Here is a 25994-nt window from a genome sequence, read left to right as displayed (position 1 = left end):
ACCTTTCCCAGTTCCAAGAAAAGCCATTGGTCTGAAACATTGACTCTATTTCTCGGTTCACAGATAGTGCATGATCTGCAGAGTATTTCAAATATTTTTTTCCACGTATTAAAAATTTGAATATTTCCACATATTACTTTGCTTCTAATGCTCCAAAAATCCAGTTAGAATCTGCACATAATTGACTTCAACTACCCCAAACCTATTGAATAGCTTTTTAGTCTATTTATACAATAAAACCAATTCCCAGCTCGATGTTAATCAAGATATAAACAACAAATATTTGTCATCTAAACTCAAATTCCTTCCGTTATTACTGATTCTGTTTACAAATCCTTCAGTTCTCAGTAAGATTATAGATTTTTCCTTAGATTCCCCATTTGATTCTCAACATCTACTGATTAGATTTTATAATTAAACTCTTATTTGGACCCAGGGCAGTAAATAATTTCGAACTATCCAATCATTATTGCTTGGATTCTGTACTCAAACTCAACCTTCAGGCATCTACTATTCCATAAGTAAACTCCAAAGATCTCTCAATTCCAGTCAGTAACTTACTTTCAACATCTGCCATTCTACATATGCTGTACATCCCCATCATTATTGTTCATATTTCAGCCTATAACTTGCTTCTAGGTAATTGCTATTCTATAAATAAACTCCCAATATCTATAGTCTGAAGAAGGGTCTCGACCCGAAACGTCGCCTATTTCCTTCGCTCCATAGATGCTGCCTCACCCACTGAGTTTCTCCAGCAATTTTGTCTACACCCAATATCTATAGATTAGTTTCCAGCCTATAACTCACTCCATTGTTTTCTAATATAAACCTTCAAAACCCACTGAATACATTCTAATCAGTAACCACTTAGATGTAAACATTCCGCACCAGAACACTGAGAATCTCTCAATTAGACTGGCATTGAACTTATTTCCAAGTATCTGATATTCTACCTGTAAACCTCCCAATATTTATTGATAGAGCCTACAACTCGCTCCCAATCATCTTTTATTTAATATATAAATCGCAAAATCTTTAGGTAATGTTGCAGCCTGCAACTCACCTGGCTGGCTATCCGCAATTGATTACATAAACTACAAAATAGTCAGGTATGCTACTCTTCATAGTGTATATGATGACATTTTCAGGCATTTTGTACCATGCACATATTACTCGTATGTAAAAGTTTTCTGTTACACAATCATCATATTCTGAGACATCCCATGCAATTTTAAACTCAAGTGTGCATCCATTCACACAATCTTAAAGACCGTACACATTAAGACACATTATCACATGCACTGCATATGCACCCACTTTCATTCTGATGACATTCATGGAACCTCAGTAGTGCCCACCATTCTACACAATCCCTTTCCTGAGCCCAGTCTGTGTGTCCTCTAGCCTGAATATGGATATGAAACAATGCAAATAATGGTTCTTGGATGTAGATTAGAGATTCAACGTTGAACATTCTTTCATACCCCACTTACTTATTATTCCTTCCACCATGCATTAGGCATTGCTGTGCTTTACCCTGTGTATTGTTTCGGAGTAGGGAGCTGTGACATAGCCTACTTTTGGCATAAAGCCTCAGGCTTCAAAGACTTGCCGAGTTGGTGAACTGTAGTAAACAACTCATATCTCACAAATTGTAAGGTTAATAGGTTACCAGGTGAAGTCTTATTACAATTCTATTGCAATAGGATAGCTGTAGTGTCATTTTGTACAAAGGAAAGCCTGGAATGTTGATTTACTACAGTTGTGACATTGGCCTCCATAATGAGAGGTTCTCAATTTCAATTCCTTTAAATCTAAAGTTTGATTTTGGTTTAAGAGTGGTTAGTCTGTGATATTGGTTCCTTATAATGGTGTGTCTGCCATGTCAGTTCGTTACAATGGAAAGATCGCAATGTTGTTTTAACTGGAATGTGATCTTAGTTAGTTTCATTAGTTTCATATAATGATTGCTCTGTTATATTGGTATATTATAATAAGGGGTCTGTATTGTCAGTTTGTAAAAATGGAAGGCCTGTAATATTGGTCGATTAAACTGTGAGGTTAAACTATATTGGTTGATCTGCAGTGCCAATTTGTTGGGTGGAAACTCTACAGTATCAGCGTGTTACAATGGCAAGCTTGTCATACTAGATTGAAACACTGGTTGCTTTGTAATGATAGCTTAACATAATGGTTGGTCGGTAGTAGCAGTTTATTACACATAAGTTCTGTAATGTTAAATTAATACAATGACAGGTTTGTAATAGGTCACTTCTATGGAAGGTATTTTATTGGTTTATAACACTAGGAAGTTGTAATGTTAATTTGTTTAAAAAAGGATGACTAATATTTGTGAGACTTAACCTATGATGTCCTCTAACAATTGGTTGGTAATATCAAGACGTGTGGCAAGGTTAGTAACATTCTCCTTCACCAACGTATGATAGGAATAAAATTGTCACTGCTCTTGTCCTTGTAGAGAGTTCTGTGATGGGAAAGTGGGAGGAGTGAAGTCCAAATGAATGGGTAGAAGGACGATAAGTGAATGGGGGGGGGGGGGAGGAGGGGCCCATGGTGGGATTGATGGGAGTAAAGGAATCGTTTTTCCGTGCGATGCCAACTGATGGCACGTGTTTATTGCTAATCCATGAACAATGAACAAAAGTCGCATCTAACCCGTTTGAACTGAATGGGCAACACACAACCAACCTGAGAGCATCGGAGAATGATGCTACTTCTGAATGTGCATGATAAACAGGGTAGCCTTGGCAACCTACAGTACTTGTCCAATGTGTAACAATTACATGCTGTATGTGAACACTTGCTTAATTCATGCTAATTAGATTTAATGGCCTCAAAGGTCATAGATCTAAACCATCTTTCAACAGAGTAGAACACAAAGTGTTGGAGTAACTCAGCGGGTCAGGCAACATCTCTGGAGGACATGGACAGATGACGTTTAGGATCAGAACCCTTCTACTGACGTGTCCCAAAATGTCGCCTATCCATGTTCTCCAGAGATGCTGCTTGACCTGTTGAGTTCCTTCCTGTGTGTTCTAAGCAAGATTTCAGCATCTGCAGTTCCCTGAATCTACCTTTCTATAGCGTACTTGTATCATCTAACGTGCAGTGGGAATTACTCTAGGGGGTAAATCACGCCTACATCTTTGTATTTTGGCAACCTATGTACTTAGTGCGTAGAACCACTGACTGCAATCCCTAGTCCTCTTGCTTTCTCAGTCCCTGCCCCAGGTTGAATCTTGTTCACCATTATGGATTGCACCTGACTCCAGACTTCACATTTTACAGGTAAAACTCAGATGTCTCCACTGTCAGCTGACCAAGGTTTGGAGGTACTGTGCCTCAGTGAATGGAAAGTTTCTCAGCCAAGGAAAAATTTCAGGCCATTCAACAAAACGGGTGCTTGCAGAACAGAAAAGCAGGGTACGGGAAAATAAAGCCCAGTCGTTGAGATGAGAAGTCAGTCCAGGTGGAGATTACTGCGGGTGGAATGGAGTGAGTCACTGCAAGCAGGCAGAGAGGCAGAGTAAAGTCCCAAGGAACAGCTATTACGCTCTGGTCTACGCCACAAGCCAATTTTCTGCACCGGCAAGACTCTCATTCCTTCCCAGCCCCAGTGTGCACTCACAGTGAAGTGAGATCCTTGGGGGGGTGGTTCAGGAAACTACTCCGTCTCAATTCTTTCTCATTTATTGCCCAGCTTCTCACCTCAGTGCGGGTAGTGGTTGAGTATCTCTGCCTTTAGATCCATGGTGCCAAAGCTGGCTCCATACTGGCACAATTAAAACTAATGTCACACTGCCTCACTCACTCTCCAGAGCCCTCGGTCTTTTTCTGACCCAGGACGGCACGGAGTGGCCTTTGGGGATGATCCGAATCTATTCTTCAGCCACTACTTTCAGAGGAGAATGCTGACTGAGTTTTCATCCTGCAGAGATTAGGCTGATCTTCCAATTCAAAGATTTGTTATTACAGGATATGGTGATGGATCCATGAGTCCTCAGGTAGTTAACCATTAAATTACGTGTGTCAGAAAGGAGGATCTTCGCTACTCTGGATATGTGTATCAATGGCGCTATTATGTACTGTACAGTTATGGGGAACTGTTTGGGAAATGGGCAAGTGGGAGATGGGGAGAATATGGAGAGAGAGAGAGTGAAAACGTGTGACAAGTAAGAAACCTTCCATTCACTGAGGAAAATTGATTAGGGGAATTGGGAGATGAGGAGAAAGGCCATGGGAAGAAAAAGCAAATGATGGGGAAATAGGAAATGGGGAGAAAAGGCCAGGAAACTGGGGAGGGAGGATAACACACAGAGAACGGGAGATGGTGTGACTGAAGGGACAGACCAACTGTGTGCCTGCATGCTGTGGTTGAGTGGCAAGGTAGATTGAGGTAGAAGGGTGGGGGGGAGTAGCAGGATCAAGGAGTGGATCAAGGAGTGGAGCCAAGTGCAGGGTTTGGTGGTTGGTGATTGGAGCCTGTGATCAAGGGATGGGGTTGAGTGGTCAGATGGGGGCCAAGGCCGAGGTGGTGAAGGGTGGAGAGCTCTATCTTGTTAGCAGAGGATAACCCCAAAGCTAAGAGAGCATTTGAATCCATTCATCTGCCTTAATCTAACGGGGCTTTGCTTCGAACTTTGATGCTCACTCTGAGGTCCTGTCAGTCGGGGATTCTCAGGCTTGAGGTCTACAGGAGGGGGACAGAGCAGGCTGACAACAGCATGTGTTGTCGGGATGGGACATGGCACTACACACTCACGCTATCCCTACTGACCGCCATCTTGCACGTTGCCAAATGGGGCATGGCTAAACCATCTACCACTTTAATGTCCCATGAGCCTAACCCATCCGTCAGGGGGACTGTACCATTCACTTCTATCTCTGCCCCACTAATTTGAAGCCATCGGTTTCCTCAACTTCTTGACGGCTCCAGCTCTCTGGCCGTTCTTACCTCTGGCTCCCTGAAGCTGGTCCTGCAGCGGGTGCGGTATTTGATCACAATTTACACTTGACCAGGTGTCCAAGGGAACTGTACTGAGCCTCAGGGTTTGAGAACCCCAGTGTGGTTAAGGTGACCCTCTGAGGGCTTGGTTTACATTACCTCTGTCGTGGGTACAGCAGTGGCAGAAGGAAAGAGGTCTTCGCCGCGGAGCTCCAACAAGGGCCTCAACTTCAACAAGAGAAGTAAAAGAAAAGCAAAGCAGAGGAGCAGAATGTGAGAGGGAGAGAAGAAGAGGGCAAAGGAAAGAATCTAATAATGAGGGGGCAGGAAACAAACAGAAAGAAATGAAGGAAAACAAGAACAGGATGAGACAGTGCAACTGTCTGTAGCAATCAAGGAACTAATGGCATATCTCACTCATGCAATCCAGGGTTACACAATCAAAGACCACGGTACCCCTCCATAACAAGCAGCCCTCCAACTTTCAAAATCTCAAGCAAATCTTCTCACTGAATGGAGAGTGGGGCAGAAGGAGGGAGAGAGGCAGAGCCGGGATGTAAACCAGAGCAAAGATGGAGAGTGGGGCAGAAGCACAAAGGGGGAGGGAATCGGGAAGCGCAGCTTGGAAGAGAAAAGGCATGAGTACACAAAAGGCCGAGGAAGAAATGTGAGCACTTTTTGAGCAGGGGGTGAAATGAGGCAGAAAGTCACACGTAGTGTGGGAGAGAGATTAGAAGAGGATGGATGAGGAGAGGAACGTGAATTATAATGGATGTGGGAGAGATATGTTGCTGGTAGGACTGCCCGTGTGGAGCCCAGATGTGGAGTGCTTTGCCTCTTTCGCTCACTGCCCTCCCAGTGTTATTCTGTGGCACAACAGCTGGATTGTAATAGTAGTTTCCCTGGTTGGCGTTTGTGCTCTAGCTAAGCCATTTTGGCAGCAGACTGCTTGACCTCTGTAAAACCTGGTATGATGCGGAGTTAGAAAACCAAATTCCACAATCATGCATCCATCAAGAGAACATCCTTAATGTGCCCATGCTTAAACCGAACCAACGTCATTAGGACAGTCTGCTCAACAAGTGTTGCTACAAACCGGAAGTCAAAGGGAGACTGGTAGGTGATGGAAGAGGAGAGCAAACAGTTAATTGTTAGTGAAGAAACCATTGGAATTACATAAAGAGCATGCAATCTACATTTAAAACCAAGAGCAAACAAGCAGCTAGATTTTTTATCAGTGACTGTGCCCTCTAAGCATGTCAGCCCATTAACAGGAATGGCCTCCTCTAGCAGTGTGGTATCATCAACTTGCCAGCTAACCTGGTTCACAGAGAGTGGGGCAATCAGCAAGCTGCCATCTTCACATCGCGCTGGCCATCACTGACACATTCTGCTTTCATTCCTTTGAATTGTAGATGCCAACTCTAACTGCGCATCATTAACTTTCGGTAATGCATCAAGCTTAAAGAACGGGCGCGGTTTAGCTATTGAACGGTGGGGACTATCACAGCTGAGGACAGCTGTAGCTGGTTGCCAATATCCACACGTGTGCAAGTTTCCGCAGCCAATGATGGGGAGCAGGAGACCAAGCCATGGTTAAATTCATGCAGAGATGTACACAGTGATAGCTAACAATAGAAGTGAGTGTGAAACCTACAGTTCACTCACTAATCTTAATATTAGTGCTCCAAAGTCTAAATATTCAGGCTCCTGTGATGAAACAGAAAGGTCAGGTAAAAATAACTGCACAGTGTGCCCCTTCACCATTACATACATCAACTTCCACCTCTCCCATCTTCCCCCTGCCTCCACCATCACTTCCTCTCCCATCCTTGGTTCCCCCAAATCAGAACCCCCACTGCCCCATGCAGCCCAGTCTCCTCCATCACATCCGCCATCTCCTTCATTCACTCCTGTCTCCCCATCAACCTCTGCCTCTCCCCATCACACCTCGATTCCTGCCTCTCCCATCAATAACTGTCTCTCCATCACACTCGTTATGTCTGTCTACATTTGCAGACTCCTCATACATTTAGGGCACAGGAGTCTTCCCTCTCGGTATTCCTATCTTTCATTCAGTGCTTCAGTAAATAGAACAAAGCATCCTGTATATCTTTTGTATCACCTTATTGATCTGTCCTGCCACCATTAAGTACTTGTGCACATACTTGTCAAGATTTATTTGTTTCTCCACACCAATATCCTGCTATTTGTTGTCATGCTCTCTACATTTAAGTCTAAATCATTGATTATGCAATGGGAAAGATCAAGGGATCAAGTACTAAGTACTGAGAAACCCCCACTGCTAACTGCCTCTTGTCTCAAACACTCATCAACCATTATTGTTTGCTTCCTGACACTGAGTTGGTTCTGGATCTAGTTTGCCTCTCACCCTTGGATCCCATGGTCTATGATTATTTTGACCAGTAGGGTTACATTGAAAGCTTTGTCAAACACACCCTTGGGTGGAATGAAGTCCTAGCCTGCCCAATCTCTCCCTACAACTTAGTCCTTCAAGTCTGGCATAGTGGTAGAGCAGTTGGCTCACAGTGCCAGAGATCTGGGTTCGATCCTGACCTCGGGTGCTGTCTGTTTGGAGTTTGCACGTTCTCCCTCTTACATTTCCTCTGCGTTTCTTCTTACAATCCAAAGACATGCAGGTTTGTAGGTTATTTGGATTCTGCAAATTGCCCTTAGTGTGTAGGATGCGGAAGAGGGATAATATAGAACCAGTGAACAATTGTCGGCATGGATTCAGGGCCTAGTTCCACACTACATTTAAAAAAAAACTCTTCAAATGAGAAAAATAATCTTGGTACCTTAATCACCCTGGCAATATCCTTGCAATTGTTTTCTGCTTCCGTTCCTAGTATATCAAACATTTGTATCCAGAGCCTCTACCATCTCCCCCTTTTGTTTTTTTTTACTAGTCTGAGCTGCATATCATTTAGTTCTGTTGAATTATCGACTTAAAAAATGCTAAATCCCTGAACCCCTTTGATGAGTAGCTCCGAGTGAGTTATGTTTGAGTTGCTATCACTTTCCAACCCGTTAAAATTAGGCATGCTCGATTAAAAAACATTATTCCTATTTCTCTCTATTGACAATAGATAAAAGGTTCAGAAGTAGGCCATTCGGCTCTTCGAGCCAGCACCGCCATGATCATGGCTGATCATCCACAATCAGTACCCCGTTCCTGCCTTCACGCCATATCCTCTGACTCTGCTATCTTTAAGAGCTCTATCTAACTCTCTCTTGAAAGCATCCAGAGAATTGACCTCTATTGCCTTCTGAGGCAGAGAATTCAACAGATTCATAACTCTCTTGGATCAGCTAGGACCCCACCTCCTCGGTCCCCGTCCCCCAGGGACATGGGTAGAATCCTGGAGCTCCCACCTGCACTGCAGAGGTTGAAGCCCCCAACCTTATTTTTGTTTGTTAATTCAGTAAAAAAAATTCTGTCAGTTAATTCCGTAAAAGTGCCTCTTCCCATTGATGCATCAAATTCCCCCGCCCAACTAGAACCTGAATATCATGTTCTGCAGAAGTGGAACTCTTGTGGGAGTCATTTCCTGTGGGACTGGACTCTGGCCTATTCGCTCATTATTTCCTCATTACATTTAGTCTTCACTGCATCTTGCCGTACAGTGCCCTCCATAATGTTTGGGACAAAGACCCATTATTTATTTATTTGCCTCTGAACTCCACAATTTAAGATTTGTAATAGAAAAAAATCATATGTGGTTAAAGTGCACATTGTCAGATTTTAATAAAGGCCATTTTTAAACATTTTGGTTTCACCATGTAGAAATTACAGCAGTGTTTATACATAGTCCCCTCATTTCAGGACACCATAATGTTTGGGACACAGCAATGTCATGTAAATGAAAGTAGTCTTGTTTAATGTTTTGTTGCATATCCTTTGCATGCAATGACTGCTTGAAGTCTGCGATTCATGGACATCACCAGTTGCTGGGTGTCTTCTCTGGTGATGCTCTGCCTGGTCTGTATTGCAGCCATCTTTAGCTTATGCTAGTTTTGGGGGGTAGTCCCCTTCAGTTTTCTCTTTAGCATATAAAAGGCATGCTCAATTGGGTTCAGATCGGGTGATTGACTTGGCCCTAAGAATTGACCAATTTTTAGTTTTGAAATACTCCTTTGTTGCTTTAGCAGTATGTTTGGGATCATTGTCTTGCTGTAGAATGAACCGCCGGCCAATGAGTTTTGAGGCATTTGTTTAAAGTTGAGCAGATAGGATGAGTCTATACACTTCAGAATTCATTATGCTACTACCATCAGCAGTTGTATCATCATTGTATTATGGTGCCCTGAAATGGGGGGGACTATGTATAAACACAGCTGTAATTTCTACATGGTGAAACCAAAATGTATAAAAATGGCCTTTAATAAAATCTAACAATGTGCACTTTAACCACATGTGATTTTTTTCTATTACAAATCTCAAATTGTGGAGTACAGAGGCAAATAAATAAATGATGGCTCTTTGTCCCAAACATTATGGTGGGCACTGTACATCTTGCCAATTTACCATCCATCACTCCCCCCCGCTCTCATTAATCACCCCTAACCACCCACATCTGTCACCCTGCCGCCCTTCACCCTCTAACCCAACCAACCATCCGGTTCCCCATTCATCTGTCCCCAAACCCATCCACTTCCAAAGCCAAGAAACAACATTTGGCTAGCCCTATAATTAGTCAGCATGTAACTCAATTAGAAGCAAAGCCGTTCTTGCAACTTGCTGCTTGATCACTTGTCCAAACACTACTTTCAATTTGACATCCCCCCCCCCTCCCACCCCCCATCTCTTCAGCCGAGAATGGTCACCACTATACATACATGAGACTGTGCAAGATCTGGGGCAGGGAGGCAGGTACTCTAACCTCACTAAACTAAAAAGAGGGTGCAGTCAAGGATACAAGTGAAGAGGAAGGCATTAGAGAGAAAGGTGAAGGTTAGCAAGAATGATGAAGCAGAGCGACAGCCATACGTACCACCCAGATGCAAGTCGAGGATTTCACTGTAACTAGACTCTCCCCAATAGTCTATAATAAGATTAGAAAGAGTTACTGTACAATGCCAGGCAACACGCAGTACAAATCATGCACACACATGTGCTGCTCAAGAGGTGAACACAACCCAAACTCTCGGTCAGAACCTTGCACTGGGAATGAGGTAGCACGTTGCAGTCTAGCCCTGCAAGGTGTTGCCATGCAGACCAGGTGCTCCGTCGCTTCTGATGGGACTGCAACTCTGGTGCAGGTGCCTCATGTGCAGGCTCACGTTCAATGGTGGTTTTGTTGACAGATAAGCCCCTCGGGTGCAGGTGCTCACTGAGTACCCGTTCACTCACTTGCTTCTGATGGAGAAACGGCTAGCCCCTTGAGCAGCTTCATTAGACGGAAATTGTGCAGCAATGGAGACAGTCAATGACAGTTTGTCAAAGTTGGACAGGCCCACCCAGAAACCTACTGATCCTCAGACACCCAATGCCCAAAGATCCTATAGCAAGCAAGATAGATCACTCAACGAAAAAGACGTAGTACGGTCATGGGCAGATTCATGGGTAACTTTAGGCCCCATTTCCGGAACCGGCTTCCGTCTCCGCACCAAAGATCCCATAGTGGAGCAAAGATAACTAGTGGGGAGACAGAAGCCGGTTACGGAAACATCCTCGTAAAAATAAAAGTTATTTGGTAAAGATCTCCTCATTTTCAGAATTTTAATTTATTAACACAAACTGTTCCCCCGCAACGTTGATTACACTGCGAGTCGGGTCGGTTTGGGTTACGGAAATGGATGAAAAAAAGGTCCACGTCCGTTCCGTTGCGTACTACATGTCAGCCCATTGCATTTAGCAGGAGTGATCTATCTTGCTATAGGATCTTTGCCAATGCCCACTGCTCAGGTTAAGGCAGAGAGTTGGCTCGTTACAAGAGAACTGACAGTGATAGATAGGAGTGGGTGTGGAAATGCCCTTTAACATCTAGCATATATTCAGGGCTGTCAATGAGTCCCAGCTTGGCTTATTCCAGCACCATCGAGGAGGTGTAACCTCCTCTGGTATCAGTACAATAGATGCAGTTAGTGTTAGGAGAGGTCAGGCAGATGCAGTAAGTTGTCTGACAGTTGGTAGAGTACAGCTCAGTGGAGTACAGCTCACCTGATGGTCAGGAAAACAAAGCTTCTTTGAGAAAAGGAATTTTTTAAAAAAGCAAGGAAAAAAAAAAACTCCCCACAAAAGTTAAATATTGCTCACTTGTACAGGAAAACCCATATTGCTCTGGTTGAGGGTATTGGACAACAGTTGGTCAGGAAACCAGTGTGCTGGGATCAAGGCTACTGTCAGCAGCAGGTTTGAGAGGTTCTGCAATGTTTAGGAGATCTGAAGCACGGCTGGTGAAGATCTCCGAGCAGCTGGAGTCAGCAGAATCCCAGGTGGACCGGATCCCAAGGGATGGGTCAAAGGCGTTGGAACTCAGCACTCCGCTGCCCACGTTTGGAGCACTGACGATTAGAGTTGTGGACTCAGCTGGCAAGAACAGCATTCAGTCCCCATCCCCAACTGTGAGCGCAGTAGAACCACTGCTGTGCCTCTGTTGAGGCTGCTTCCTCCGTGCTGCTGTTCCAGGATTTAGATCCAACATTGATGAAGGGATGGTGATAGGATGGTGCGTGAGGGGAACCTGGACTGGAATGGGCTACATTCTGTGGTTCTGTGATTCTCTCTGGGGGAGTGAAGGGGAGCCGGGATCAAGAAATGATTAAGCCCCCCCATATGGAATGAGTCACGATGATCCCAGAAGGACAACGATCGACTTCTGGAGGAAATGCAAAGGTCTGTGACTGACCCAGAGTAGATGACTGACCCAGAGGATGACCATTCACCCAACATCCCCACCCTTCCCCAGATGGTGAGAATGACTCCGAAAGACTCACATGTTACCTGTAGAGTGAAGAGGTCACCCTGGTCACGGGTTCTGTCATTCACTCATGTAGCTGGCAGTGGGAAGATTAGTAAATGACTCCCCGCTGTGTGCAAGTGAACCAAGGCACATCTGTAAATGACTCTGAAAGTAGGACTGTTACTAAATTTGGAAATAATGGAGTGATCCTCATCCGGACTGAGATTAATCCCAGAGAGAGTGATCTGGGAAAGACTGATTAATCCCAGAGTGAGTGATCCCAGGAATATCAAAGTTGGAATACTCGTGGATGTAGAGAGGAAGGACAGTTGATACGAGGCACCGGCCTACAGCATTTTATCTCAACAAAGGGAGAGATTGGAGCTACCACTCCTTGCTCATGGGAACTCCCTTTGCCCATGCCACCCTTATTCGCCGTGGATGGAACAAGTGACTCCAGGGAACCCGCGACCGACTCTGACTGGAGACAAGTGAACAGCTGGGGGGGGGGGGGGCAGGTATTCAGCCAGTGGCCGAGGACAAGATGCCGACCTTCTCAGCAACCCACCCTCAGACGCAAGCTTTGCTGGGCCTCCATGGGAAATTGCCGCTGGACTGCCCTGTGCTCTAGCAGCACAGGCCATGATGGAAACAGGGTGGAGTTACCTGCTTCTCCCCGGAGAGCCTTCTCCACGGCCACTCCCCGCTCCTCCAGCTGTCGCTGCTTCTCCTCCACCTGCTCCAGCTGCCGCTGAATGATCTGTAAGAGCAGGAGTTTACTCAGGTCAGTTGACATGGTGGTGCAGTGGAAACTTCACCCCACATGAGAGAAGAGAGCTGTGTGTAAGAACAATGTGTCTGAAGGCAGACACAGCCAATCTGTTACCCCATCTGACATGGAACCATAGAACCTGTTACCCTCTCTGGAGGTGATCAATAGATCCCCATGGCGAACATGAGAATTAATTATCCCTCACACAGTGAATATTAAATCCTATTACCCCTCTCACAGTCATCATTAAATCCCATTATTCTTGGTCATTGAATTGATTTAGAATAGAGACAGGCAGAGCTCTGGATACAAAGGGAATAAAGTGAAATGGCAAGAGTACAGGAAAATGGCAGTGGGAGAAAATCAACCATGATCCCGATAAATGACGCAGCAGGCTCGAGAGGCCAAATTTTCCTGTTTCTTATGTTCTGATGAATCAACCCTCTCAGGCAGTGTGCTGTGGAAATTGCTAACCCACAGTGCAGAGTTCCCGACGGGCCCCGCGGATGTGGACTGGGAATTTCATAGGAATCTGAGGGATAACTATTTTACACAAAGGGTGTTGGTGTTGGAACAAGCTGCCAGAAGAGGTAGTTGAGGCAGGGACTATGCCAACATTTAAGAAACAGTTAGACAGGTACATGGATAGGGCAGGTTTGGAGGGATATGGACCAAACGCCGGCAGGTGGGACTAGTGTATCTGGGACATGTTGGCCGGTGTGGACAAGTTGGGCCGAAGGACCTATTTCTACACTGTGTCATTCTATGACTCTGTGTAAGATTTCCAAGTTTGTCGTTGATACGAAAATGTGGAAGGGCCTGTTGTGGTGAGGACATTGAAATTCTGCAACATTGTAAAGACTGAGTGTTTGGAGAAAAAAGCTGGCAAATGGAGTTTAACATGTGGAAGTGGAAGGTCATACAGATTATAATCAAAATGGAGAGAAACTTCAAATAAGTTAACTTCAGAGGAATCTAGCTGTTCTGGTGCACGGATCACAAAATGTTAGCAATGTCCAATAAGCAGATAAGAAGGCAAACATAATTTTGGCCTTAAAGAATGGGAGGGGGGGGGGGCCTTGCATAGAACACAAATTGCTGGAGTTACTCAGCGGGTTAGGTAGCATTTCTGGAGGACATGGATAGGTGACATTTTGGGTCTGGTCGGGGGCTTTTACAGTTGCACAGGGTATTTGTGAGGTCACACCTGGAATATTGTGCAATTTTAGTTCCCTTACTTAAAGTAAAATAGTTGCATTCTCAACAGTTCAAAGGCGATTCACCAAGCTAATTCTTGGGGTGAGGGGATTGTCCTATCAAGAGATATTGGATAGTTTGGGTCTGTATTACTTGAAGTTTAGAAGAATGAGGGTCTTTTTCATTCATATAAGATCACAAGGAGGTTTGATAGGTTAGATGTTGAAATGTTTTCACTTGGGTCTAGTCACGAACAAGGGGACATAGTTACAAAATAAAACTAAGGTGCGTGGAAACATGTCAGAGGGTAGTGAATCTGCTCATGAGAGAGGTGGTGGCCAGATCACTAAAAATATTACAGGCGGAGAAAGATAAATATTTGAACTATCGATGAATCAAAGGTTATGGGGATTGACACAGCAGAGAAGCTGTGACCAGGGCCGATCAGCCATGATCATATTGACCTGTGGGGCAGGCTTGAGGGCGCCTCAGCTCCTTATTTTAGTGTTGATTGTTCCCTTTGGGATGTGTAGCAGAGAACCGCATTTGTACCACACATTGTAACGCCATCATTTGGCAGATTATGACTGTGCCTATTGCACTATGAGGGAAGTGTACTAAATACCCATCATCACTTAGGACTGTCTACCATAAATCCTGTTTGTAAAGTTTGTATTTTAGGCGCATGTGGGGTATTTTGCATGTAATAAATGCCAATCGATAGCTGGTTTCCTGAAATAGAGAGACAAGATAGATTGTCTCTCTACAGACTGATGGGACCAAGCCCCCAGTTGCCAACCTGTGCTCTGTGTAACCTCTTCAGCTCTTCCTGCTTGGCTTGTCTCCGGGCTGCCTTCTGTACCCTCCGAGTCAGTTTGGAGTTGAGCTCCTCTTCACTGTAGGGTTTCTGAAAGAACAGAGCCCAGTCTTTATTTTTGCTCAGCAAAATGTCCTCAGTGAATGTCCTTTCCAGTGAAGTGAGAAACAAACACCAGGCGTGACTAGTGCACTCAGTAATAGGTACAGTGGGAGTGGATCATTCAGACAAAGTATGCCGCAGGATCTACTAGATCACACCACTGAATCTACTGCAGGGTTGAGTGCAGAAAACAAATCCACAAAACTCACTGGAAGAACACACAAGGACAGAGCAAACTACTGGATCCATGAAGGCACAAAGAGGATCTGCATCTAGTTACAGGAGGCCACAGACAGAGAAAACCACCAGGATACTGATCAAATCTGCTTCGCAAAAGCTGAAGAACACTAAGTCACACATACGGATCGAAGCAAAGATCAAAGCATAGATCTAATTGTACAGTTTGAACAGCAACACTTGGGTAGATTCATCAGTTGTTTCTCCACATTATGATCGGGCAATGAGGCAGGGATGGGCAATGAAAGTTTCCTACCACACGTTGGTGGTTTGGCTTATTTTCATTACTTCCTTAATGCCTTGTGCCGACAGCTCTATGACAGTTGGGGCACACTACAACTCTTCGAATCTCAGTAAGATCACCTTTAATTTTCTATGCACAAAGAGAAGTGTGAATTAATTGCACATGGATATTCAAATACCCCATTACTCATCTCCTCCACCACGGATAATGGGGAGAACCAGCTCAAAATAGTGGAAGTGGAATGATTCCTGAAAATAGGAACAATGGGAAAACTGTACCCACTTAAGCCTCCTAGTTCCAATTTGCAGTAGCACTGTGTGGGTGAATAGGAAGGGTTTTATTCTCTGTACTTTCTAATACTTCATTATACGTTTCCCAGGCCACTGCAAAATGTCTTCATTTATTGAATATCAGTTCTATCAATTCCAAGAGCAGAGAAAGGAAAACAGATGAGCAGAGGGGGTGGGGTGGTTCTGCTGGCAAGGAATGAAATTCAGTCAACGTTCTTAGAGCAGCTTGTAGTCAAGCCTACTTGGGAAAAGGCAATTCTGGATTTGATATTAAGATGCTGCACATGAGGCTGCTAATGAAGATGAGTGCCCAGAGTATTAAAATGAACTTATTAGCATGGATAGAAGGTTGAAAGACCTCATTTAAATTTACCTAATAGTGAAAGGCCTGGATAGAGTGGATGTGGAGAGCATGTTTCCACTAGTGGGAGAGTCTAGGATAAGAGGGCATAACCTCAGACTAAAAGGACGTACCTTTGGGAAGGAGAGGAGGAGGAATTTCTTTGGATAGAGGGTGGTGAATCTGTGGAATTCATTGTCACAGACGGCTGTAGAGGCTAAGCGATTGGGTATTTTTATGGTGGAGATTGACAGATTCTTGATTAGTAAGGGTGTTAAGGTTTATTGGGAAAAGGCAGGAGCACAGGGTTGAGAGGGAAAGATATATCAGCCAAGATTGAACAGCAGAGTAGACTCAATGAGTCAAATGGCCTAATTCTGCTCCTATGACGTGAATTTACCGCGCTGGGTAACTGTGTAAAACAGGCGTATTGCGGGAAGTTCAGGGGAAGTAGAAAAGGAAATGGAGAGCAAATGGAGAGGGCAAGGAAAGATTGGCAGCATATGTACAAGAGAATTGAGAAATCTTCAACAGGCTTGAGTCATATGAGGTCAAAGATCAGAAAACAAGACGACTCATTGAGGCACAAGATATGGCTGAGGTACAAAGAACTTTATGTCAGGGTTCACCATGGTTAAATATGTTGCTGAAGTTGTCACATAGAATGAAGTTATTGAAATTCTGGAATGGAAAGGCTGGTTGACCAGAATGGATAAATCACCTGGAACAGATGGAATGCATACTAGGTTACTTAACCTAGTATGTATTCCATCTGTTCCAGGTGATTTATCCAACCTAGTATGTATTCCATCTGTTCCAGGTGATTTATCCATTCTGGTCAACCAGCCTTTCCATTCCAGAATTTCAAGGAAGGAAATAAAGGAGGAAATTGCAGAAATCCTAGCCATAATCACCCCAACATCCATAGATTCATGCCAGTAACTACACATCTGTTATTTAAACCTCGGTAATAGGGAAAGTCCAAAAAATATTAAGCTGGGAGAGAATTATCAGTCATTTGGACATGTGGATTGATTAGAGAAAGTCAGCATAAAATTGTTAAAATCAAATTATGTCCAATGCTATAGTTTTTCATGTAGTAACAGGGACTGTTGATGAGGAAAGTGGGATTGATGAAGTATGTACCAAATAAGCTTGTTAACAAGATTATAGGACGCAGGAAAAAGGGGCTATAGCAGAATGGATACAAAAATGGTAAAGCAAAAGCAGATGGAGTGGCAGTGAAGGGGTTTCTCCAGACTGGTAGGAAGTGTAGAGTGGAGTTCTCCAACAGCCCATTCCAGAACCATGGCATTTATTTTTCTATATTAACAACAGGTGTACAGGAACAATTACATATTTGCAGATGACACAAAACACAATAAATGTAATGAACTGCGAAAGGTTTTGTAACAGACTTGAAAGCGCTGTAGGCAGACGGGTGGAATGGACAGATAGATGACAGATGACATGTAATACTGTGAGAGCTGAAGTATTACAGTTTGTGGGATGAGAAAAGGGAATATGAACTTAAAGGCCCAATTCAAAAATGGGTTCAAGAGGGAGATCTGTGGGTATATGTGCTGCTTAGTTGGTTGAAAGTGGCAGGTCGGGTTAAGAAAGCAGTTGCAAAAAGGAAACGGGATTTTGAACTTTATAACTAGAGGCAAGGAATTCAATGAAATAGAATACAGAGAAATGTGAAGTGCTACATTTTATTGGGAGGATGAGAAGGAGGAATATAAAGTCAAGGGCACTTTTATCAACAGGATACTGTGTCAATTCTGGACCCAAGCTTTAAGGAGTGATGTGAAAGGCTGAGCAAGAGATTCACTAAGATGATTCCAAAGAGAAAGAACTTTGATGATGTAAACAGACTGAAGAAACAAGGGTCGTTCCTCTTGAAACAAAGGAGCTGGTGAGGATGGCTGATTGAAGTATTTGGAACTGAGAGGAATTGATAGAGCAGGGTGACAGGCATTGCTGTCGTAAGAACTGGTGTCATGGAAATAAGGTGCTTGGTAAAAGAACCAAAAGTTGATGCGAGGAAATTATGTTTTTCCACATCAAGTGGTTGTGTCTGGAATGGACCACCAGACACAGTAGGAGGGGAAAAATCAATTGTAGCCTGCAAAAGGCAGCAAGTAAATGCCCGAGATAATTTGCAGGGCTATGGGGAGAGGGCGGTGCAGTGGGACAGGTTGGATTGCTATTCCATTGAGTCAATATGGACTAAATGTTTGTGCTTTATCCATTACGTGAATCAGTACAGCAGTGGGGCAGACAGTAAGAAGACAAGGACAACACTGCCATGAGAAAAGGCTTTGAGTCAATGCCTTGGAGCTGAGCTACAGAAAAGGATTAACTGGATTGAAAGGATTAACCCCCCTCCTCAAACTGACTGAATCTAGTCCCTTGCACAGCGCAGGATGAAGCCGCCTTCTCTCAATCTCCAATTAACACTAATGGGGCCGCACACCCTCAAACCCACACCATTCATCAATGAGAAGTGCCCTCCCTCCCTTCTCCATCTATGGAGGAAAACCATTGATTCACAGTGTTGCCTACATTGCAGCCACTCAGCATCTGTGTACAGCACTCTACCTTCAACGTGTATGATCTCCTGAATGCCAGAGCATGAGGAACATAGACAGTCTCAAGAAGGAAGAAAAATAAAACAACTTAGAAAGGAACAGATTGAAAACAGATCACAGTAACAAAGATAAACTGGCACTATGATGTAGAAGTTAAAAAAACACACATTTTGTCTTCATATTGACGCTCGCCAACCAATCAATACAATCCAGTATATTTCAGTGCTTCTGAAACTGTGCAAACACACCTCTCTATCACCTGTTCAGTTGAATATATCCACTCTTGTACAGTTCTCCTACACTGCTGTAGACATTGATTGACGTACACTTAGATCCTTTCTGCTCCATTCCCTTTCACACCCTACAATTGAGCATGCATGTATTTACCGCAGTGTAGTTTAACTATCGCCTTGGACCTTTCTACCCGTACACTTGGACCCCTTTCCCACAGTGTACTTGAAGCAAAGTGCACTCGCACACCTGTTCTTCTGCAAACAGAGATAATTCTCTCTCGGGGATAATTCTATTTCTATTCTTATTCTATCTCGGAGCTCATGGATCTATTTATCACTCTACCCAGGTCCTTGTGCACGTTTGCTTGGACCCTTCTATCCCTGTGCACTCGGACTCCTCAAATACAACACACTTGAATCCTGTACACCATGTACTATCCAAGACAATCCTCGACCTGAACGCAATCGTAATCACACTTCGATACCCAATCCTGATTTAAATTACAATCCTAATGAGAAGACCAAGCACAATCCTACATCTGAACCAAACTGCTTTGAAAACAATCTTCACCAGTGAGATCCCTGACTGACTTCTTCCCCCCAATATATTTACAGATTCCATCCCACTTTAATTGGCCCAGCCTAGCTCAGCATAGACCCAGAAGCCAAATGGAAAACCCAGTCGGCACGCAGTGTGCACGCACACACACACAAACGCACGCGCGCACACACACCCACCCACACAAAAAGCAGTGCCTGGGTACCTCTCGCCTGGAGCGCTGTGAGGTCCTCTCAAGTATATCGTCACTGGACAAGTCCGAATCCTCCGAGAAACTCAGGTGTTGACGGAGTTGGAGTCCTGAAACAAACAACCACATGAGAACCGTGTCCCTGAAATAGGTTGAACAATGAAGGTCCACACAAGGTCAGGGCACCCAGTCCCTTGGAGTGATGGAAGTAAAGGAGCTCACGTATATCCCATGTCCCTTGTGCAGTGGCAAAATGTCTTGTATATCCATCTCCCATACAGTGATAGTGCCCAAATATCCTGCATATCTCGCACCCCCAGATCTCAGAGTGAGAACCTTCATGCAGCATTTACTCACCCAAACCCCACAGTTCTACAGTGATAGCATGCAGAGAAACCCCATGTAGATCTCCACCCTTGTATTATGAGAGTATTTAGGGAAGGTCCTTGTACATAGTCCCCATTTAATTCTTGCAATGGCAGGATCCTTAACAACATCAATGCATAGAAGGAACTTGGGATCCAAGATCATAGCACCCTGAAAGTGGCAACACAGGTAGATAGATTGTCAAAGAAGGTATGTGTATGAAGGAACTACAGTTGCTGGTTTAAACCAAAAATGCTGGAGTAACTCAACGGGACAGGCAGCATCTCTGGAGGGAAGGAATGGGTGACGTTTCGGGTCAAGACCCTTCCTCAGATGGTATGCTTGGCTTCATTAGTCAGGACATTGAGTACAAGAGCCAGGAAGTCATGTTGCAGCTTTTTACCACTATGGTGAGGCCACATTTGGTGTATTGCGTGCAGTTCAAGTCGCCATGTCATCATTTACTGTGGCATCATGTTTTGGATGGATATTGTGGGCTGAAGGGCCTGTTCGTTTGCTGCACTGTTCTATATTCATGCATAACACTCAGAGGTGAAGTATATGTTCCCCAACTCTGGTGCACCAATGTGCCCAGAGAAAGAGTCTTATAATGCCATCCCCTGGCCCAGGAACAGTGACTAAGGAAAGGCTTGAGATTGTTTAGACACATTTCACTCCCCTGCATAACACTCAGAGATGCAGGAAGGATGTGGAGGTTTTGGAGAGTGCGCAGAAAAAGGTTTATCAGAATGTCCTGGAGTTATGCCAGCACTTGGTCTCTTTTTTTTTAACCAGAATGCTGCCTGGTTTAGAGAGTATTAGATATAACAAGAGGTGGGACAAGCTTAGATTGTTTTTTTTTCTGGTGCTTCAGAGCTGAGGGAAGACTTAGAAGTATATAACATTATGAGAAGCATAATCAGGTACACAGTCAGAATATTTTTCAGAGGGTGGAAATGTCAAAGACCAGAGGGCATAGCTTAAAGGTGAAAGGGTCAAAATTGAAAGGAGATATGCATGGAAAGTTTTTATTTAACATAGAGAGTAGTGAGGGCCTGAGGTTTTTAAGAGGCTTTGATTAAGCACATAGATACGAAGAGAATGGAGGGATGTGGATCACGTGCAGGCAGAAGAGATTAGTTTACCGTGGCATCATGTTTTGGATGGACATTGTGGGCTGAAGGGCCTGTTCGTTTGCTACACTGTTCTATATTCATGCATAACACTCAGAGGTGAAGTATATGTTCCCCAACTCTGGTGCACCAATGTGCCCAGAGAAAGAGTCTTATAATGCCATCCCCTGGCCCAGGAACAGTGACTAAGGAAAGGCTTGAGATTGTTTAGACACATTTCACTCCCCGCACAGTAATGGCACATTGAAGAATGTGCTGTTGCTTAAAAGGTGGAAGAGGGTTACACAGAAAAATTAGTTGCCAGATTGTGTATGATCAATCATTGTTAAATCATTGGAAAATGAGCAGAACTGCATTAAATGTCATTAAGGTGGACAAGATTAATCACGGGTAGTCAGCATGTTAAGTGAAGGCTGGGTCCAACTAAATCAATTTAAACTTTTGAGGATGGAAACAAGAAAAGTCACCGTGGAGGGAAATGCATTCAACGTATTTGCCATCTGGCAGGCTTATCGGAAAATTGAAAGTCCATGGAGTTTAATGAAATCGACCGCTGGATGTAAAGTAGGCTCAGTAAGGGGGAGTAGGCAAAGGGGAAAAGTTGACGGCTATTTCTGGTGGAGTTTTTCCAGAGTTAAGCAAAAAAATGCTTTGTTTATTGCACTGTAATTAAATGATTTGCACTTGTGAGGGTCAAACACGGCAACAGTTGGGCATAGAGTGCTATATGGTGAGAACCTCCCACCCCAAGAAACAAAATTGGAGGTGCAGAGAAGTGTGAGGGTATTGGGGGCAGAGAGGGAGAGTGAGGATATTGGAGGCTTGTCCAGGTGAGACGGCATTATGCTAGGAGCTGTGTTTGTGGGTGAGTGTGGTGTGAGGGCAGTGTTTGATGGTGAATGGGGTGGGTTAGGGGCCAGTGTTTGAGGGTGTGTAGTCAGTGTATCAGGGCGAGTGTGGTGCGTTGGCCAGTGTATCAGGGCGAGTGTGGTGTGTGGCCAGTGTATCAGGGCGAGTGTGGTGTGTGGCCAGTGTATCAGGGTGAGCATGGTGCGTTAGCCAGTGTATCAGGGCGAGTGTGTTGTGTAGTCAGTGTATCAGGGTGAGCGTGGTGCGTTGGCCAGTGTATCAGGGTGAGCGTGGTGCGTTGGCCAGTGTATCAGGGCGAGTGTGGTGTGTGGCCAGTGTATCAGGGTGAGTGTGTTGTGTGGCCAGTGTATCAGGGTGAGCGTGGTGCGTTGGCCAGTGTATCAGGGCGAGTGTGGTGTGTGGCTAGTGTTTGAGGGCGTGTGCGCGATGTGTGGGGCAGTTTAACGGTGAGTGCGCGGTGCTTTGGGCAGTGCATGTCCGTATCCTACCGACTGCGGTGCGGAGGATGTCAGTGCTGCGCCTGGTGCTGGAGTTGACGGTGTTACCACTGGACGGGGTGCTGGGGCACGTCTTCTCCTCCTTCTTCTTTCTGTCCCTCCGGTAACTGGAGAAGACGGATTTCCAGATGGACCTGGGCTTGGTGCTCTCCTCGGTCAGGCTGCTCTCAGTCTTGGACTTTTTCTCCTTTTTGCTCTTGCGGGGGGAGAAGAGGGAGGTTCTCTTCTTGTTCTTGCTGGCAGAACCCTCGGAGGAGGCTCCTGATCCCTCCAGACTGAGGTCCTGTGCCGGTGCCGGTACAGGTAACGGCTTCTCCACCACCGCCTCCTGCTGCGGCGGGTCCCAATCGGTTAACGTGGCAGCGAGGGGAGCCGGCGCCTCGGCCACCTGGACTATCGAAGGACGGGCTGGGGACCCTTCTGCCGCTTCCATTTCCTTCATCTTCCTCAGCTCCTTGGCCATGGCGTCTCGGAGAGCCTGGCTCTTGACTGACTTCTCGCGGGCCCTCATCCTCTCTTTGGCGATCTCCTTGGCCTCGGGGGAGATCTGGGTGAGGGGCCGCCGTTTCCCGCTCGGGGGCAGCGTGTCTTTGACGGGGGCCAGGTTCAGCTGCCCGGGTTTCTCCAGGCTGCCGGCCGGCGTGTAGAACTGCTCCTGGATGCTGGTGTCGGGCGTCCGGTCATCGTACGTGTCCTCAACGTCGTCTGCAAAGGGAATCTCATCCAGGCTCTCCACCAGCGACTTCCTCACGCCTGCCGACTGCGAGCCTGAGGCGGGCTGGGCAGCAGGGCCTTGCTCAGCAGGCCGTGTCCTGGGGCCCTGCTGCTTCTTCCGGCGGAGGGTGGCGGGCTCCTCGCCAGCAGGGGGGGGTGGGGGGGGGCTGGTGGGAGGTGTTAACATAGTGTCCGAGTTGTTGAGGCTCTCACTGGCAGCAGTCCTGGTGTTGCTCATGCTCCCATTCAGGCCCAGCCCCGAGGTGCTGGTCAGGTCCCTTTGCCCACTGTCTGAGGTCTTGGGCTCCAGCCCGATGGATGGGCTGAGGGTGGGGGATGGAACCAGCTGCCCTCCCACCATGGGTGCGGTGGGCGTCCCCGAGAGTGGCTGGGGGCTAGATGTACATTCGTCAAACATCTCCTCCGGCGTGAAGGACTGAGGGGATGCCGACCCCGTGGTGGACAAGGTGAAGCTGGTTTCCGAGCCGCTGGTTCTCTCCAGAGCACTGACTCCCAGATTTCTCCTCATCTCATTGCTCCTCAGCCAGAACTCGTCCACAGGGTCTTTCCTGGCCGGTTTGTCCACCCCCTGCAGAGGGCCCTTTGCCTTGATCCCTCCACCGCGTAGCCACTCCCTGCCGGGTTCGATGATGGGGGTGGAGGTCTGGACTAAGGAGAGTGGCTGCGACTTCACCGGGGACTTGGCAGTGACGGGGCTGCCTGCTGGGGGCGATGTCAGGGGCTGGCAGCAGATGGCAGGAGGGGTGGCTGCTGGCTTGCATTCCACTGGTGAACAGGGCAAAGACATTTCTGGGAAGAACAGATGCTGCTGCCGTACTGGAGAGAGCGTGGAAAGAGAGCTGGGCTTTTCCTGCGACTGCTCACCTCTCCTTTCCGATGAAAATAGTTTTGTGGAAGGACTGTGTTTATCGATCTGATTGAAGGGAAAATAAATTAGATATTTTAAACTCACACAGAGCACGGACTAGTTATGAATGCACAGACGCGTGGCCAGAAATTGCCCCGAAGTGGCCCGCGTTTCCTGAGTGTACAACAGGGAAGGCGGCAAGTTTACTGCAGCCACGGTCTGACACGGAGCGCCTCTCTTCACCCTGTTGGACACAGGCTCGAATGCATATGCTGCGCCCTCAGCAAGTCCACAGTAAGGGTAAACCTATCTTTCTGACTGCAATGATGTTGAGTTGTGGAGTCACTGAGGGCTATTTGGAGCATCTTCCAAGTCAACTCCATGTACAGCAGACATGTTATGGAAGCCAGAAGAATCATTCCAGATCACCAAACCTAACCATAACCCCAGTGACCCGTACCTAACCAGACCCCCAGATCCCATACCTAACTTGACCCCCAGATCCCTACACCTAACTAGACCCCCAGAGATCCACACCTAACCAGAACCGCAGTGACCCACACCTAACCAGAACCGCAGTGACCCACACCTAACTAGATCTCCCAAAGCCTCATCCCTGGCCACATTATCAATATACCCAAAACTCTCCCAATCTTCCACAAACCCCCACCTGGCGAGATCACCCACATTACGCAGAGCTCCATTCCAAGACATTTCACCCAAAGCACCACAAGCGCGTTTACTGTACCTCTGGTTGTTCTCTCCTCGAGTTGACAGAAGGTACCTGAAGATCTGCTCTGTTCTCTGAAAGCACTTGGTGTGTTGGTATGGATCCATCTAAACATATCAGACAGACATTAGTTTAGAAAAATGCAGAAACCGCACATTATTGTCTATTTGCTGCACCTTGTCCCGTTTTAAATTCTTGTCTTTTGCCAGTTGATGTACCTCTCCTACTTCCTTTTAAAATCCATCTGCAGTCACTTGCTCAGTTTTAACTTGCAGTCAAGGTGTGCAGATTGAGAGACAGGAAAGAAATAGAAAATGGCAGAGATGGTGAACAGAGAATGTGGTGAAAGGTGAAGAAGGGACAGGAATTGCAAAGGTACAAGAAAGAGCAGGCAAAGGCGAGAGATATTGACAGTTAGAGGGAGAGGGGGAAGGAAGGCGGGTGAGAAGCAGATAATTACAATGGACACAGTGAGGCCTAGTGGCCCAGCCCGTAGAGCCAATGCCTCATTGCACTAGTGACCCGGAGATGCTGTATGACTTTATATGACTCTAAAAACTGCAAAAACTGGAAATACACACCGAGTCAGTCAGCATCAGCAGAGTGAATTTAAATATTATGAATCATAATTAAGCAGCTGAAAGAACAACGGGAGAGGAGGGAATGTGACAAATTGAGTTTGAGGGGCGTCAAAGAGACAGATACCTCCTCCTTCACCTCAATCTAGGGACCCAAGCAGTCCTTCCAGGTGAGACAGAAGTTCTTGTGCACCTCGCCTATCCTCATCTACTGCGTCCAGTGTTCCCGATGTGGCCTCCTTCAGCAAGGTCCTGGCTAATTATTTTACCCAAATGCCAATTCCCACATTCACTCCATATCCCTTGATTCCTTACGATTTAAAAATAATTGTCCTGCATATATTGAGTGAGCGAGCATTTGCAGCCCCCTTTGGGAGTTACAATGCTACACAACATTCTGCATGGTGTCTCTGCAGGGCTGCGCATAATTGGAGCAGGATGCCTCTATTACGCAAATCTTCCTGCAACAAACCATCAATCTTTTCCTTGAGTGTTGGAATAATTCAGCGGGTCAGGCAGTAGCTTGGAGGGTATGGATAGGAGAAGTTTGGGGTCGAGTCAGAAGAATGGTCCTAACCAGTAACATTGCCTATCCATGTCCTCCAGAGATGCTGCCTGACCCACTCAGTTACTCCGGCACTTGTGTTCTATGCAAGATTCCAGCAGCTGCAGTTCCCTGACATAGAGTTATACAGTGTGGAAACACTCCTTCCAGCCGAACTTGCCCATGCCGACCAACATGCTTCATCTACACGTCCCACTTGCCTA

The 25994-nt window shown here is 45.7% G+C and overlaps 1 protein-coding gene across 15 annotated transcripts in view; it reads right to left on the bottom strand.

The window, feature by feature from the left end:
• Positions 1-25994, bottom strand: part of mical3 (microtubule associated monooxygenase, calponin and LIM domain containing 3) — a 203319-nt gene that overhangs the window by 10695 nt on the left and 166630 nt on the right. For 12 of the 15 annotated variants that reach the window (XM_033037780.1, XM_033037783.1, XM_033037786.1 and 9 more), the window contains 7 exons: positions 24667-24755; positions 22328-23984; positions 19486-19580; positions 14664-14771; positions 12562-12655; positions 9985-10035; positions 5129-5197 (listed from right to left, as the gene is read on the bottom strand). In XM_033037780.1, the coding sequence (XP_032893671.1) occupies positions 5129-5197; positions 9985-10035; positions 12562-12655; positions 14664-14771; positions 19486-19580; positions 22328-23984; positions 24667-24755 (2163 nt within the window). The remainder of the gene's footprint in view (positions 1-5128; positions 5198-9984; positions 10036-12561; positions 12656-14663; positions 14772-19485; positions 19581-22327; positions 23985-24666; positions 24756-25994) is intronic. The other 3 variants (XM_033037784.1, XM_033037782.1, XM_033037788.1) reach the window with 3 other exon arrangements.

This window comes from Amblyraja radiata, chromosome 19 (assembly GCF_010909765.2).
Source record: "Amblyraja radiata isolate CabotCenter1 chromosome 19, sAmbRad1.1.pri, whole genome shotgun sequence".
Taxonomy (NCBI): Eukaryota; Metazoa; Chordata; class Chondrichthyes; order Rajiformes; family Rajidae; genus Amblyraja; species Amblyraja radiata.
This window is presented reverse-complemented; position numbering and strand designations above follow the sequence as displayed.